Source organism: Petromyzon marinus, chromosome 11 (genome assembly GCF_048934315.1).
Source record: "Petromyzon marinus isolate PM22_M1 ecotype Great Lakes invasive population chromosome 11, UKy_Petmar_22M1.pri1.0, whole genome shotgun sequence".
NCBI classification, from domain to species: domain Eukaryota; kingdom Metazoa; phylum Chordata; class Hyperoartia; order Petromyzontiformes; family Petromyzontidae; genus Petromyzon; species Petromyzon marinus.
In genome coordinates this window covers 289,835-307,106 of record NC_133677.1, presented here as the reverse complement: position 1 = coordinate 307,106, position 17,272 = coordinate 289,835, and the positions used below count along the sequence as shown (strand labels likewise).

Below are 17,272 nucleotides of genomic sequence, written 5' to 3'. Positions count from 1 at the left end.
GATGATGATCATGGTGATGATGTTGATGATGTTCATGGTGATGATGATGTTCATGGTGATGATGATGTTCATGGTGATGATGATGTTCATGGTGATGATGTTCATGGTGATGATGTTCATGGTGATGATGATGTTCATGGTGATGATGTTCATGATAATGTTCATGGTGATGATGATGTTCATGATGATGTTCATGGTGATGATGATGTTCATGGTGATGATGATGTTTATGGTGATGATGATGTTCATGGTGATGATGATGTTCATGGTGATGATGTTCATGATAATGTTCATGGTGATGATGATGTTCATGGTGATGATGATGTTCATGGTGATGATGTTCATGATGATGTTCACGGTGATGATGATGTTCATGGTGATGATGTTCATGATAATGTTCATGGTGATGTTCATGGTGATGATGATGTTCATGCTGATGATGTTCATGATGTTCATGGTGATGATGATGTTCATGGTGATGTTGATGTTCATGGTGATGTTCATGGTGATGATGATGTTCATGGTGATGATGTTCATGATAATGTTCATGGTGATGTTCATGGTGATGATGATGTTCATGGTGATGATGTTCATGATAATGTTCATGGTGATGATGATGTTCATGGTGATGATGATGTTCATGGTGATGATGATGTTCATGGTGATGATGATGTTCATGGTGATGATGATGTTCATGATAATGTTCATGGTGATGATGATGTTCATGGTGATGATGATGTTCATGGTGATGATGTTCATGATAATGTTCATGGTGATGATGATGTTCATGGTGATGATGATGTTCATGGTGATGATGATGTTCATGGTGATGATGATGTTCATGGTGATGATGTTCATGGTGATGATGTTCATGGTGATGTTGATGTTCATGGTGATGATGATGTTCATGGCGATGTTGATGTTCATGGCGATGTTGATGTTCATGGTGATGATGTTCATGATAATGTTCATGGTGATGTTCATGGTGATGATGTTCATGATAATGTTCATGGTGATGATGATGTTCATGGTGATGATGATGTTCATGGTGATGATGTTCATGGTGATGATGATGTTCATGGTGATGTTGATGTTCATGGTGATGATGTTCATGGTGATGATGATGTTCATGGTGATGATGATGTTCATGGTGATGATGTTCATGATAATGTTCATGGTGATGTTCATGGTGATGATGATGTTCATGGTGATGATGTTCATGATGTTCATGGTGATGATGATGTTCATGGTGATGTTGATGTTCATGGTGATGCTCATGGTGATGATGATGTTCATGATGATGTTGATGTTCATGGTGATGTTCATGGTGATGATGATGTTCATGATGATGTTCATGGTGATGATGATGTTCATGATGATGTTCATGGTGATGATGTTCATGGTGATGATGATGTTCATGGTGATGTTCATGGTGATGATGATGTTCATGGTGATGATGTTCATGGTGATGGTGATGTTCATGGTGATGGTGTTCATGGTGATGTTCATGGTGATGGTGATGATGATGGTGATGTTCTGATGGGGTGTATGACACGCATGTACTGTGTTGTATGTTCAACTTATTGCGCGCGGGGTGCCGGGAGGAGAGGTCCCCGTGGTGGTGGTGGGTTTATATTTTTATTTAATATTTTATTTCCCGTAATCTTTGCACGCGTAGTGAGTCGACGTGAGATTTCACAGCCACAACTCACGCTGACACACTCACACCCTAACACGCGTACACAAAGACACAACTACACACTAACACACTCAACCCCTGACACGCGTACACAAAGACACAACTACACACTAACATACTCACACCCTAACACGCGTACACAAAGACACAACTACACACTAACACACTCACACCCTAACACGCGTACACAAAGACACAACTACACCCTAACACACTCACACCCTAACACGTGTACACAAAGACACAACTACACACTAACACACTCATACCCTAACACGTGTACACAAAGACACAACTACACACACCCTAACACGTGTACACAAAGACACAACTACACACACACACTCACACCCTAACACGCGTACACAAAGACACAACTACACACTAACACACTCACACCCTAACACGCGTACACAATGACACAACTACACACTAACACACTCACACCCTAACACGCGGATACAGCAATTGTGACGTAGCAAAGCACGCACTCACTTACACACTAAACAAAAACAAAGATCCCCCATATAGCCTTAACAGACTGTTGGGGCAAGTGGTGTTAGCGAGCACCTATGAAGGTCGGCACGGCACATGGGGGGTGGGTGGCCAGCACCACGCCCGGCCCCATTTGTCTCCTTAGTGGCAATGTTTCCACACTGCACCAGGTACTCAATTGAGGCTGAGTCGATATAGGGGAGGCCCATAACCGGTTCAGATAATCGTCACCCGTGTTGGCCGTGAGCGGGTCAATTCACGATGAGTGTTACACGTGTGGGAGGAAAACGGAGCGCCCGGGGGTATTCCCACGGGTTTCTGCCGAAGCGCACCTAGGTGCAGGCCGCGCCACTGACTCTCACACACACACTCACTCTCACACACACACACACTCTCACACACACACACACTCTCACACACACACTCTCACACACACACTCACCCTCACACACATACTCACTCACCTCACACACTCACTCACTCACTCTCACACACACACACTCTCACCCACACACACACTAAATCTCACACACACACTCTCACACACACACACACTCACTCTCACACTCACTCACTCTCACACACACACATTCACTCTCACCCACACACACTCACTCTCACCCACACACACACACACTCTCACACACACACACTCACTCACTCTCACACTCACTCACACACACACATTCACTCTCACCCACACACACTCACTCTCACCCACACACACTCACTCTCACCCACACACACTCACTCTCACCCACACACACACACTCACTCTCACCCACACACACACACTCACTCTCACACACACACTCACACACACACACACTCACTCTCACACACACACTCACACACACACTCACACACACACTCACTCTCACACGCACACTCTCACACACAGACTCACACACTCACTCACTCTCACACACACACTCTCACACACACACTCACACACACACTTACATACACACTCACACACACACTCACTCTCACACTCTCACACACACACTCACTCTCACACAAACACACACACTCTCACACACACACTCTCACACACACACACTCACTCTCACACACACTCACTCTCACACACACACTCACGCTCACACGCACACTCTCACACACACTCACTCACTCTCACACACACACTCTCACACACACACTCACACACACTCACTCTCACATACACACTCACACACACACTCACTCTCACACTCTCACACACACACTCTCTCACACACACACATACTCACTCTCACTCACTCACTCTCACACACACTCACTCACTCTCACACACACACTCACACACACACACACACTCACTCACTCTCACTCACTCCATCTCACACACTCACTCACACTCTCACACACACACTCTCACACTCACTCACTCTCACTCACTCTCACACACACACTCTCACACACACACTCTCACATACACACTCTCACTCTCACACACACACACTCACTCACACACATTCACACATTCTCTCTCTCACACACACACTCACTCTCACACACACTCACTCTCACACTCAGACACACACTCACTCTCACACACCCCCTCACTCACCCAATGCTTATTAGAATCGGAATCTGTATTTATACTGCAGGAGAAATCCGATTAACTGTACAGCTCTTTGTCACAGATGTCCAGGGATGATGCGATGTTTACACACTGCACCAGGTATGTATTATTTAAGGCTGAGTCGACCTAGGGACGTCACAGGGCCGGGCAAGATATTCCACACTGTTATTGGTCGCGAGCAGTAATCTAACCCGGGTCACCGAATTCGTAGTTCAATGCGATAACCACTGCGCCACCGCTCCCCACGATCTTAAACACACTCACTCATATCAAACGTTTGCACAAATCTTCCTAATCACTCCTCCTCCTGCTATCTGCGCCACCCCCGCTCACCGCGCTAAGCCCCGCAGAGACGACTCAATTTGGCTGTCACTGGCGCGGCCTGCACCCAGGTGCGCTTCGGCAGAAACCCATGGGATTATCCCCGAGCGCTGCATTTTCCTCCCACTCGTGTAACACTCATCGTGAATTGGCCGATAACGCCTTCATATGTAGAGGCTCGCAGAGCTTGGGGGAGGGATTTGGCGCCAGCTCCTCTTCCTCCCTAAATGCTTCCCTTGACATTTCAAAATTAAATAAAACTATTTACATATCCCATCAGCCACCACTGCGAAAGTGCCACAATGCCAGCAGCATTGGTTCAACACAAACGAAACTGGAGCGGTTTCGCCATTCAGTGTCTCATCAGCAGTCAGGCTTCGCTTGAACCAGAGCAGGTGAACTGCCCCTCCCCCCCTACCAAACCTCACACAAACAGCAGCAGCCCCAGGGCAGGAATCACGATGACGGATGCGGCTTACCGGGAGCTGTTAGCGAGCGCCTATTGATTAGAGCCCGGGACGCGTGGCGGCAAGGGGCGGCGAGTGGTGAGCGGAATTTCAGGCGACCCCGGCCGTGTTTGTCTCTCCCGCCCGTGCGCACTCACGCCGGGCCGTGCACGGACTCGCGGAGAGACCTCGCCGTGTGCAGCTCACGGGAGCGCTGCTGGGCCGAGTGCTTGTCGCGAGCAGCAGCAGCAGGGACTTACGCCGACCGGCACGCGAGCACCCACGTGTTCGTCACCCACGTGTTCGTCACCCACGTGTTCGTCACCCACGTGTTCGTCACCCACGTGTTCGTCTCTCGCGTGTTCGTCACCCACGTGTTCGTCACCCACGTGTTCGTCACCCACGTGTTCGTCACCCACGTGTTCGTCACCCACGTGTTCGTCTCTCGCGTGTTCGTCACCCACGTGTTCGTCACCCACGTGTTCGTCACCCACGTGTTCGTCTCCCGTGTGTTCGTCACCCACGTGTTCGTCTCTCGCGTGTTCGTCACCCACGTGTTCGTCTCTCGCGTGTTCGTCACCCACGTGTTCGTCACCCACGTGTTCGTCACCCACGTGTTCGTCACCCACGTGTTCGTCACCCACGTGTTCGTCACCCACGTGTTCGTCACCCACGTGTTCGTCACCCACGTGTTCGTCACCCACGTGTTCGTCTCCCGTGTGTTCGTCACCCACGTGTTCGTCTCCCGTGTGTTCGTCACCCGCGTGTTCGTCTCCCGTGTGTTCGTCACCCACGTGTTCGTCTCCCGTGTGTTCGTCACCCACGTGTTCGTCTCCCACGTGTTCGTCTCCCGTGTGTTCGTCACCCACGTGTTCGTCTCTCGCGTGTTTGTCACCCACGTGTTCGTCTCTCGCGTGTTCGTCACCCACGTGTTCGTCTCTCGCGTGTTCGTCTCCCGTGTGTTCGTCACCCACGTGTTCGTCTCCCGTGTGTTCGTCACCCACGTGTTCGTCTCTCGCGTGTTCGTCACCCACGTGTTCGTCTCCCGTGTGTTTGTCACCCACGTGTTCGTCTCCCGTGTGTTCGTCACCCACGTGTTCGTCTCCCGCGTGTTCGTCTCCCGCGTGTTCGTCTCTCGCGTGTTCGTCTCCCGCGTGTTCGTCTCTCGCGTGTTCGTCTCCCGTGTGTTCGTCACCCACGTGTTCGTCTCTCGCGTGTTTGTCTCTCGCGTGTTCGTCTCTCGCGTGTTCGTCTCCCGCGTGTTCGTCTCCCGTGTGTTCGTCTCTCGCGTGTTCGTCTCTCGCGTGTTCGTCTCCCGCGTGTTCGTCTCCCGCGGCGACGCTCACACATCGCGACTCCAGGTGTTCGTGTGAAGCTGAGTCGACCTAGGGGAGGTCCAGAACCGGCTCAAATCATTCGTCACCGGGGTTGGTGGTGGCCCTAAGCGGGAATCGAACTCGGGGGTCGTAGCGCAGCGCGTCAACCGCTGCGCCATCGCTCCCCACGCACCGCAGAGACAAAACAAAGACACAGACACCACCCCGACACCTGAGTCCCGGGCGCCGCCGCCGCCGCCGCCGGGAGACAAAGTCCAGGAGCCCCCCGTTTCCGGGGTCCGCGAAAGCCCCCGACCCCCTCCCACCCCCCGCCCTCCGACCCCTGCGGACAGAGCCCCCCCCCCTCACCCCCTGCCGCTGTCAGCGGGGCCCAGTGGTCAGTGTCACTTGTCAGAGCGCCCCGCCGCCTCTATTTACCAGCGGCAGGAAGGCGCGGATTAGAGCGGTGATTTAACGGCGCGAGGGGAGGGGCGGCGGGGGGAGGGGTGGGAGTCGAGGGGAGGAAGGGGATGGAGAGGGAACTCGGCATCTTTATTTCTCCTGGAGGAATCCGATGAGCTATGAAGCTCAATGTGACAGGTGTCCGGTAAAGTCTCCATGTGCCCACCAACACGACCACGCCAATGCGCGCCTTGCATGTGTGTGTGTCGTGAGAGTGTGTAGGTCGACTCAGCCTCAAATTAGTATCTGGTGCGGTGTGTAAACATCGCCACCAGGGAGACAAAGTCGGCCGGGCGTGGTGCTGGCCTTCCACCCCCTCGTGTGCCGTGCCGGCATTTATAGGTGCTACTCGCTAACAGCGCTTACCCCAACAGTCTGTTAAGACGATACAGAGGATATTTGTCTGTGTGTCCGTGTGTGTTGTACGTGAGCGTTTGGAGAGCGGCAGAGAGATGGGAGAGGTGGGGGGGAGTGAGATGGTGGCGGAGGGTTGTTAATCTAAACGGAAGTCATTAATCACGTGCCGACATTCCCTCCCTCCGCCCCCACTCCCCGCCACGTGCCGCAGGCCGTTCCCATGCCGGGAGCTCGTATATCAATAAATCCATGGTTGGATGAAGGCCTCCTCCACACGCAATATCCGACCAGGGGGGATTTGACCATACTTCACCACGATGATCAGTGGACGTCGGTGAAGGTAGAGGCGGGGGAAGGAGGGTGATGGGAAAGCCGGTTCTCATATCACTCGCCCCTGATGTGAGCCGTGGCCGGGAATCGAAATTTAGGTCGCCAGGTTCGTGGCGCATTGCGACAACCATTGCATCTACTGATGCTTGTTGGAAACCCACACACACAGACAAAGATGCCCCATATAGCCTCGAACAGACTATTGGGGAAAGTGCCGTTCGCGAGTAGCACCTATAAAGATCAGCACGATACACGAGGGGATGGGTGGCCAACACCAAGCCCCGGCCGCCGTTGTATCCCCAGTGCTGAAGTTTACACACCGCACCAGGTACTCATTTAAGGCTGAGTCGACCTCAGGGAGGCCCAGGAGCGGTTAAAATATTCGTCGCCTCGGCCGAAACCATCCCGAGTGTCCAAGCGGGGGGCAATGGCGCCCCCTGCTGGTGCATGGCTCTGCACACAGACGGCCATCGAGACCACCTCCCACCAGATGTCGTCTACACCAGGGGTCACAAACCCCGGGCCGCACAGCAGCAGCAGGAGGTGAGAGCGGTGAGTCCGCGCGTGGCCCGCCCCCATTACTTTATTATTGACCACTTCCGTCCGCGCCTCTTTCCCGCACTGCGCACTTGTCCCAGTCACGTGGTGTTGGTAAGCCCACAAGCTGACCCCGAGTAGCCACAATGAGTAAAAACAAACGTCGCTGGAAACCGGTCCCTGGTGAAAAATAGGTTGGGGACCGCTGCTCTAACTGCCACGTGTTTGTATGTACAGTATGTTGAACTTCTTTCGCACCGCACCTAGCCAACCGCGATAATGTTTGGCTGTGTCCGGTGGTGGAGGGTCTTGCGACACATGACGCGGCCTCAACCAACAAAACCAATGATGAATCAAATCATTACGGAGTTGGTCTGCAAAGTCACAATGCCCCCTGGGAGTGCATCTCATCGTTAGCATTAGCCCAACACAAACTGTGTAAAGGGTTTCGACATTCAGTGTCTCGTCAGCAGCGTGTGGAGTGTACGTGGCGACTAAGGCGCGCACCCACAACGCCCTGCGGCAACTCGCGGCAGAGCGAGCGAGCGGGAACTGCGGGGGGCCGCGTGGTTGGGGTCGCCCTCTGCTCCTCGGTTCAGTCATTCCCGACGCGCGTCTCTCCGCACGCTTCCCTGCGCCCTCTTCAGCTTTCGTAAACCGAGCGACCACTCGGTCCGCAACGAGCGCCGCTCACGTGACTCAATGTCCACTCGCGCTCTCATCTCCGACTCACCGACATCCCAGGCGCTCCTCTCCCCACCTCCTCCTCCTCCTCTCTCCTCTTCCTCCTCCATCCTCCTCCTTCGCTCCTCCTTCACTCCTCCTCCTTTGCTTCTTCATCCTCCATCCTCCTCTTCATCACGAGCCGCGTCTTCTGCAGAAACACGGCGGCCAGAGACGCAGAAGACGCGCGCGGGTTCCACCACAGTGAGTCTATGATCAGCAGGGCGCGTGTGGCGGTGGGGTCACCTCTGGGTACTTGACCCCCTCTTCCAAGAGGTCTGCTCAGCGTGGAAGAGTAGGCCAAACATCCCGCGAGAGAGAGATAGTCCGGAGACGCGCGCGAGGCTTCCCGAGTCGAGTTTACCCGTCCCGACCCTGCTGATAAAACCCAGAAAGTCAAAACCGTTTACAGAACTTTGCTCGTATTAAGGCACTACAGCTGAAAGTGCGCATTCACGTGAACTGTATAGGCGAGTATGGGGTGTGCCTGGCGGGATGTGTCGAAAATGAATGTGATGTTTTGTGTGTGGACGCACGGGTGTGTGAAGCAGCAGGAGGCGAGGCGATTCAATCACTCGAAGCCGCCCTCGAGGGTCAAGGGATGCAGTCAGCTGCAGCCACCAGGGGCCGCTGTTACCCTTCACAACCCTCAGCATTCCCTCCACACACACACACAGCAGCTCCTCGCTTCACACACCCCATCAGCCACACGGGATTCACCCCAACATCATCGCATCAGCAGCATTGGTTCAACTCAAGCAACAAATCTGGACCGGTGTCGACATTCAGTGTCTCATCAGCAGCAGAGCCAGGCTTTGCTTGAACCGATGCAGGTGAACTCCTCGATGTGTACGGGCAAGGGCCCTTCCCTGTGAGGTTGTGGGACCTGGGCTCGACTCCAAGTCTGCAGCACAACCCCGAATCAGCACGTGCGTCGCGGGGGAGGCTGGGGACAACGCGAGCGATAACAATGACAATCACGATATTAATGATAACAATGATAATCACGATAACAATGACAATAATGATAACAATGACAATCATGATAACAATGATAATCACGATAACAATGACAATCATGATAATCAAGCTAATCACGATAATCATGCTCAGAGCAGGCACCGCCCCCCCCCCACCCCCCACGTCTCCGTGGGGCTGCACTGCAGCAGGTGCCGTGCAGCGCCGCGGAGCGCGCGGGATCACAACACGGGGGGGGGGGGGACCACCCACGAGGAGGGAGATGACGCCTCGCCCCCACCCCCTATCCCCCCTCCCACCCCTCCCTTCCCCCCCTCCCATCCCTCCCTTCCCCCCAACCCCTCCCACCCCTCCCTTCCCCCCCTCCCACCCCTCCCTTCCCCCCACCCCCTATCCCCCCTCCCTTCCCCCCACCCCCTCCCTCCCCTCCCTTCCCCCACCCCCTCCCAACCCTCCCTTCCCCCACCCCCTCCCACCCCTCCCTTCCCCCCACCCACTCCCACCCCTCCCTTCCCCCACCCCCTCCCACCCCTCCCTTCCCCCCACCCCCTCCCACCCCTCCCTTCCCCCCACTCCCTCCCACCCCTCCCTTCCCCCACCCCCTCCCACCCCTCCCTTCCCCCCACCCCCTCCCACCCCTCCCTTCCCCCCACTCCCTCCCATCCCTCCCTTCCCCCCACCCCCTCCCACCCCTCCCTTCCCCCCGCCCCACTTCAGTTCCGCGCGATGGAAGCCGCTTTGACAGTTTGTGGCGAAACGAGCAAAAACACAAACACAGACAAAGGTCCCCCTGGCGGGGTTGGCAGGCTGTTGGGACAAGTGCCGTTAGCGCGAGCACCTATGAAGGCCTGGGTGGCCAGCACCATGGCCGGCCGCCTTTGTCTTCCCAGTGTTGATGTTTACAACCCCGCTCCAGAGACTCATTAAAGGCTGAAGCGCAACTCGGGTCGCCGGATTCGTAGAGCAGCGCGCTAACCACTGCACTACCGCTCCCCTATGTACACACACACACTCGGTTGCATGCAACTAGATCGCACGTGTGCGGCCGACTGTGGTTGCAGACGTCCACTCGCGAGTCCGAGAGAGATCTGGGGCAGCAGCAGCAGCCCTGCGCCGCACAGGGACAGCTGACACTGGGGGCCCCCGAGGCCAGACCATATCGCACTAACCGCCCCCTATCGACATGACGTAGAGATGTGCGGCTGTCGATATCGCGAGGTTTCAGCGAAGGTACAGAGTCGATTTAAATATCTCAACATCTCGGGTTTCCCCATACTTCACCACGCAGGTCACTGAGGGTTGGTGAGCCGTGACGGCTGGAGGGGGCTAGCCCCCCCCGCCCTGCCCGACCGAAGGCTCAGGGCCCCTCTCCCACATTCCGAATCGTTAATGATGCAACATTCGTACAATTAATGAATGTGCACAGCGGTGCGAGCTAAAGCAGAAAGTAGGACAGAACGCGTCAGCCCTCATTCTCTTTTGCATTCCATCATCAGCCATGCTCTATCCACTGCTGACTAAGTTAACAAGGGAGCAATGCGACTGACTAGGACGCTTACTTTCTACCAGAAAGGGAGGATGACTGCCTGGCAGTTCTCCAGCACTGCCGATGAGACACTGGATATCAAAACCGATGCACTGTTGTGTCTCTGTGGAGCTAATGCTGCTGATATCAGTCGTGCGGCTGATGGAATGTGTTAAACAAACTGCTTGTGTTTGTATCTGGAGAGACAGATCGGAGGGTCTGTTACTCGGCACTGTGCAGGCAGTAAGGGTTGGTGGATCACGCACACATCCGTGAGACTCCCCACCCGGGAGTCGCCATCACCTGGCTTATGCCAAGAGGATGATGGCAGTGCAACAAGTGGGTTAATCTTAATCTGTTTCCATCTGTATGGGGTTTGAGTGCTACACCCACTCACACACTCACCCACCCACTCAAGCTCACCCACGTACTCGCACGTTCACACTCTCACTCACCCACCCACTCACACGCTCACCCACTCACTCAACCACTCACCCACTCACTCACCCACTCACACGCTCATCCACTCACAAAAGCTCACCCACTTACTCGCACGTTCACACTCCCACTCACCCACCCACTCAACCACCCACCAACTCACCCAATCACTCACTCACACAAGCATTCAATCACCGATTCAATCCTTACTCATTCACTCACGTGACTCACCTACCCACCCACCCATCCCCTCACTCACCCACTAACTCATCCACTCGCTGGCAGGAGGTCATGGGACATACCCAGGTGCCATGCTCATCCCAATAGCAGACACACCACACTCCCCACAATAGCACACACCCACCCCGGAAGCACTCACTCCTATAGCACACACTCTCCCCTATAGCACCCACTCTCCCCTACAGCACGCAATCACCCCTACAGCACACACTCACCCCTATAGCACACACTCACCCCTATAGCACACGCTCACCCCTATAGCACACACCCCAAAAGACACACTCACCCCTATAGCACACACCCCTATAGGACACACCCCTAGAGCACACACTCACCCCTATAGCACACACTCACTCCTATAGCACACACTCACTCCTATAGCACACACTCACCCCTACAGCACACACCCCTATAACACACACTCACTCCTATAGCACACACCCCTATAGCAGACACTCGCCCCTATAGCACACAAACACCCCTATAACACACACTCCTATAGCACAAACTCACCCCTATAGCACACACTCACTCCTATAGCACACACCCTATAACAAACACTCACCCCTATAGCACACATGCACTCCTATAGCACACACCCCTATAACACACACTCACCCCTACAGCACACACCCCTATAACACACACTCACCCCTACAGCACACACTCACCCCTATAGCACACACTCACCCCTATAGCACACACTCACCCCTATAGCACACACACACCCCTATAGCACACACACCCCTATAGCACACACCCCTATAACACACACTCACCCCTATAGCACACACTCACCCCTATAGCACACACTCACCCCTATAGCACACACTCACTCCTACATCACACACCCCTATAGCACACAGTCACCCCTATAGCACACACTCACCCCTATAGCACACACACACACCCCTATAGCACACACTCACCCCTATAGCACACACCCCTATAGCACACACTCACCCCTAGAGCACACACACACCCCTATAGCACACACCCCTATAGCACACACTCACCCCTATAGCACACACCCCTATAGCACACGCTCACTCCTAAGCACACACCCCTATGACACACACTCACCCCGATAGCACACACCCCTATAGCAGACACTCACCCCTATAGCACACAAACACCCCTATAGCACACACTCACTCCTATAGCACACCCCCTATAACACACTCACCCCTATATCACACACCCCTATAACACACACTCACCCCTATAACACACACTCACCCCTATAGCACACACTCTCTCCTATAGCACACACTCATCCCTATAGCACACACTCACTCCTAGAGCACACATTCACCCCTATAGCAATCACATACCCCTATAAAACACACTACCCCTATAGCACACACTCACCCCTATAGCACACACTCACTCCTATAGCACACACTCACCCTTATAGCCCACACTCACCCCTATAATGCAAACTAACCTCTATAACACACACTCACCCTTATAGCACACACTCACCCCTATAGCACACACTCACCCCTATAGCACACACTCACCCCTATAACACACACTCACCCTTATAGCACACACTCACCCCTATAGCACACACTCACCCCTATAGCACACACTCACCCCTATAGCACACACACACCCCTATAGCACACACATCCCTATAGCACACACCCCTATAACACACACTCACCTCTATAGCACACACTCACCCCTATAGCACACACTCACCCCTATAACACACACTCACCTCTATAGCACACACTCCCCCTATAACACACAATCACCCCCATAGCACACACATACCCCTATAACACACACTCACCCCTATAGCACACGCCCCTATAGCACACACCCCTATAACACACACTCACTCTTATAGCACACACTCACCCCTATAGCACACACTCACCCCTATAACACACACTCACCCCTATAGCACACGCCCCTATAGCACACACCCCTATAACACACACTCACTCCTATAGAACACACTCACTCCTATAGCACACACTCACCCCTATAACACACACTCACTCCTATAGCACACACTCACCCCTACAGCACACACTCACCCCTATAGCACACACTCACCCCTACAGCACACACTCACCCCTATAGCACACACTCACCCCTATAGCACACACTCACCCCTATAGCACACACTCACCCCTATAGCACACACTCACCCCTATAGCACACACTCACCCCTATATCACACACTCACCCCTATAGCACACACTCACCCCTATAGCACACACCCCTATAACACACACTCACTTCTATAGCACACACTCACCCCTATAGCACACACTCACCCCTATAACACACACTCACTCCTATAGCACACACTCACCCCTATAGCACACACTCACCCCTATAGCACACACTCACTCCTACAGCACACACTCACCCCCATAGCAATAAAACACGCACCCCTATAACACACTCACCCCTATAGCACACACTCACCCCGATAACACACACTCACTCCGATAGCACACACTCACCCCTATAGCACACACTCACTCCTATAGCACACACCCCTATAACACACACTCACTCCTATAGCACACACCCCTATAGCACACACTCACCCCTATAGCACACACTCACTCCTATAGCACACACTCACTACTATAGCACACACTCCTATAACACACACTCACTCCTATAGCACACACCCCTATAACACACACTCACCCCTATAACACACACTCACCCCTATAGCACACACTCACCCCTATAGCACACACTCACCCCTATAACACACACTCACCCCGATAACACACACTCACTCCTATAGCACACACTCACCCCTGTAGCAGACACACCCCGATAGCACACACCCCTATAGCACACACCCCTATAACACACACCCCTATAACACACACTCACCCCTATACCACACACTCACCCCTATAGCACACACCCCTATAACACTCGCTCCCTCCTATAGCACACACCCCTTTAACACTCACTCCTATAGCACACACTCACTCCAATAGCACACACCCCTATAACACACACTCACCCCTATAGCACACACCCCTATAGCACACACTCACCCCTAGAGCACACACACACCCCTATAGCACACACCCCTATAGCACACACCCCTATAGCACACACTCACTCCTAAGCACACACCCCTATAGCAGACACTCACCTCTATAGCACACAAACACCCCTATAACACACACTCACTCCTATAGCACACCCCCTATAACACACTCACCCCTATATCACACACCCCTATAACACGCACTCACCCCTATAACACACACTCACCCCTATAGCACACACTCTCTCCTATAGCACACACTTACTCCTATAACACACACTTTCTCCTATAGCACACACTCACCCCTATAGCACACACTCACCCCTATAGCACACACCCCTATAACACACACTCACTCCTATAGCACACACTCAGCCCTATAGCACACACTCACCCCTATAGCACACACCCCTATAACACACACTCACCCCTATAGCACACACTCACCCCTATAACACACACTCACCTCTATAGCACACACTAACCCCTATAGCACACACTCACCCCTAGAGCACACACACACCCCTATAGCACACACCCCTATAGCACACACCCCTATAGCACACACTCACTCCTAAGCACACACCCCTATAGCAGACACTCACCTCTATAGCACACAAACACCCCTATAACACACACTCACTCCTATAGCACACCCCCTATAACACACTCACCCCTATATCACACACCCCTATAACACGCACTCACCCCTATAACACACACTCACCCCTATAGCACACACTCTCTCCTATAGCACACACTTACTCCTATAACACACACTTTCTCATATAGCACACACTCACCCCTATAGCACACACTCACCCCTATAGCACACACCCCTATAACACACACTCACTCCTATAGCACACACTCAGCCCTATAGCACACACTCACCCCTATAGCACACACCCCTATAACACACACTCACCCCTATAGCACACACTCACCCCTATAACACACACTCACCTCTATTGCACACACTCACCCCTATAGCACACACTCACCCCTATAACACACACTCACCCCTATAGCACACACTCACCCCTATAACACACAATCACCCCCATAGCACACACATACCCCTATAACACACACTCACCCCTATAGCACACGCCCCTATAGCACACACCCCTATAGCACACACTCACCCCTAGAGCACACACACACCCCTATAGCACACACCCCTATAGCACACACTCACTCCTAAGCACACACCCCTATAGCAGACACTCACCCCTATGGCACACAAACACCCCTATAACAAACACTCACTCATATAGCACACCCCCTATAACACACTCACCCCTATATCACACACCCCTATAACACACACTCACCCCTATAACACAAACTCACCCCTATAGCACACACTCTCTCCTATAGCACACACTTACTCCTATAACACACACTTTCTCCTATAGCACACACTCACCCCTACAGCACACACTCACCCCTATAGCACACACTCACCCCTATAGCACACACTCACCCCTATAGCACACACTCACCCCTATAGCACACACTCACCCCTATATCACACACTCACCCCTATAGCACACACTCACCCCTATAGCACACACCCCTATAACACACACTCACTTCTATAGCACACACTCACCCCTATAGCACACACTCACCCCTATAGCACACACCCCTATAACACACACTCACCCCTATAGCACACACTCACCCCTATAACACACACTCACCCCTATAGCACACACTCACCCCTATAGCACACGCCCCTATAGCACACACCCCTATAACACACACTCACCCCTATAGCACACACTCACCCCTATAACACACACGCCTATAACCCACACTCACTCTTATAGCACACACTCACCCCTATAGCACACACTCACCCCTATAACACACACTCACCCCTATAGCACACGCCCCTATAGCACACACCTCTATAACACACACTCACTCATATAGAACACACTCACTCCTATAGCACACACTCACCCCTATAACACACACTAACCCCTATAGCACACACTCACCCCTATAGCACACACTCACTCCGATAGCACACACTCACCCCTACAGCACACACTCACCCCTATAGCACACACTCACCCCTATAGCACACACTCACCCTTATAGCACACACTCACCCCTATAACACACACTCACCCTTATAGCACACACTCACCCCTATAGCACACACTCACCCCTATAGCACACACTCACCCCTATAGCACACACTCACCCCTATAGCACACACTCACCCCTATAGCACACACTCACCCCTATAGCACACACCCCTATAAGACACACTCACTCCTATAGCACACACTCACCCCTATAGCACACACTCACCCCTATAGCACACACCCCTATAACACACACTCACCCCTATAGCACACACTCACCCCTATAGCACACACTCACCCCTATAGCACACACTCACCCCTATAGCACACACTCCCTTTATAGCACACACTCACCCCTATAGCACACACCCCTATAACACACACTCACTCCTATAGCACACACTCACCCCTATAGCACACACTCACCCCTATAGCACACACCCTTATAACACACACTCACCCCTATAGCACACACTCACCCCTATAGCACACACTCACCCCTATAACACACACTCACCCTTATAGCACACACTCACCCCTATAGCACACACTCACTCCTATAGCACACACTCACCCCTATAGCACACACGCCTATAACACACACTCACTCTTATAGCACACACTCACCGCTATAGCACACACTCACCCCTATAACACACACTCACCCCTATA

At 53.0% G+C, this 17,272-nt stretch overlaps 2 protein-coding genes across 2 annotated transcripts in view; one reads left to right on the top strand and one right to left on the bottom strand.

Annotated features, from left to right (window-relative positions):
* LOC116941469 (uncharacterized) overlaps nucleotides 1-17,272 on the bottom strand; it is a gene marked incomplete at its 3' end in the record, with an annotated part of 127,260 nt that overhangs the window by 106,008 nt on the left and 3,980 nt on the right. The window contains exon 2 of the mRNA XM_032952583.2: nucleotides 8,285-8,425. Within this exon, the coding sequence (XP_032808474.2) occupies nucleotides 8,285-8,391 (107 nt within the window). The remainder of the gene's footprint in view (nucleotides 1-8,284; nucleotides 8,426-17,272) is intronic.
* On the top strand, nucleotides 4,610-6,170 carry LOC142924261 (uncharacterized; the record flags this gene model as incomplete). Its single annotated transcript, XM_076066247.1, has 1 exon — nucleotides 4,610-6,170. A coding segment is annotated over one exon (1,329 nt), but the record flags the coding sequence as incomplete, so codon positions are not given.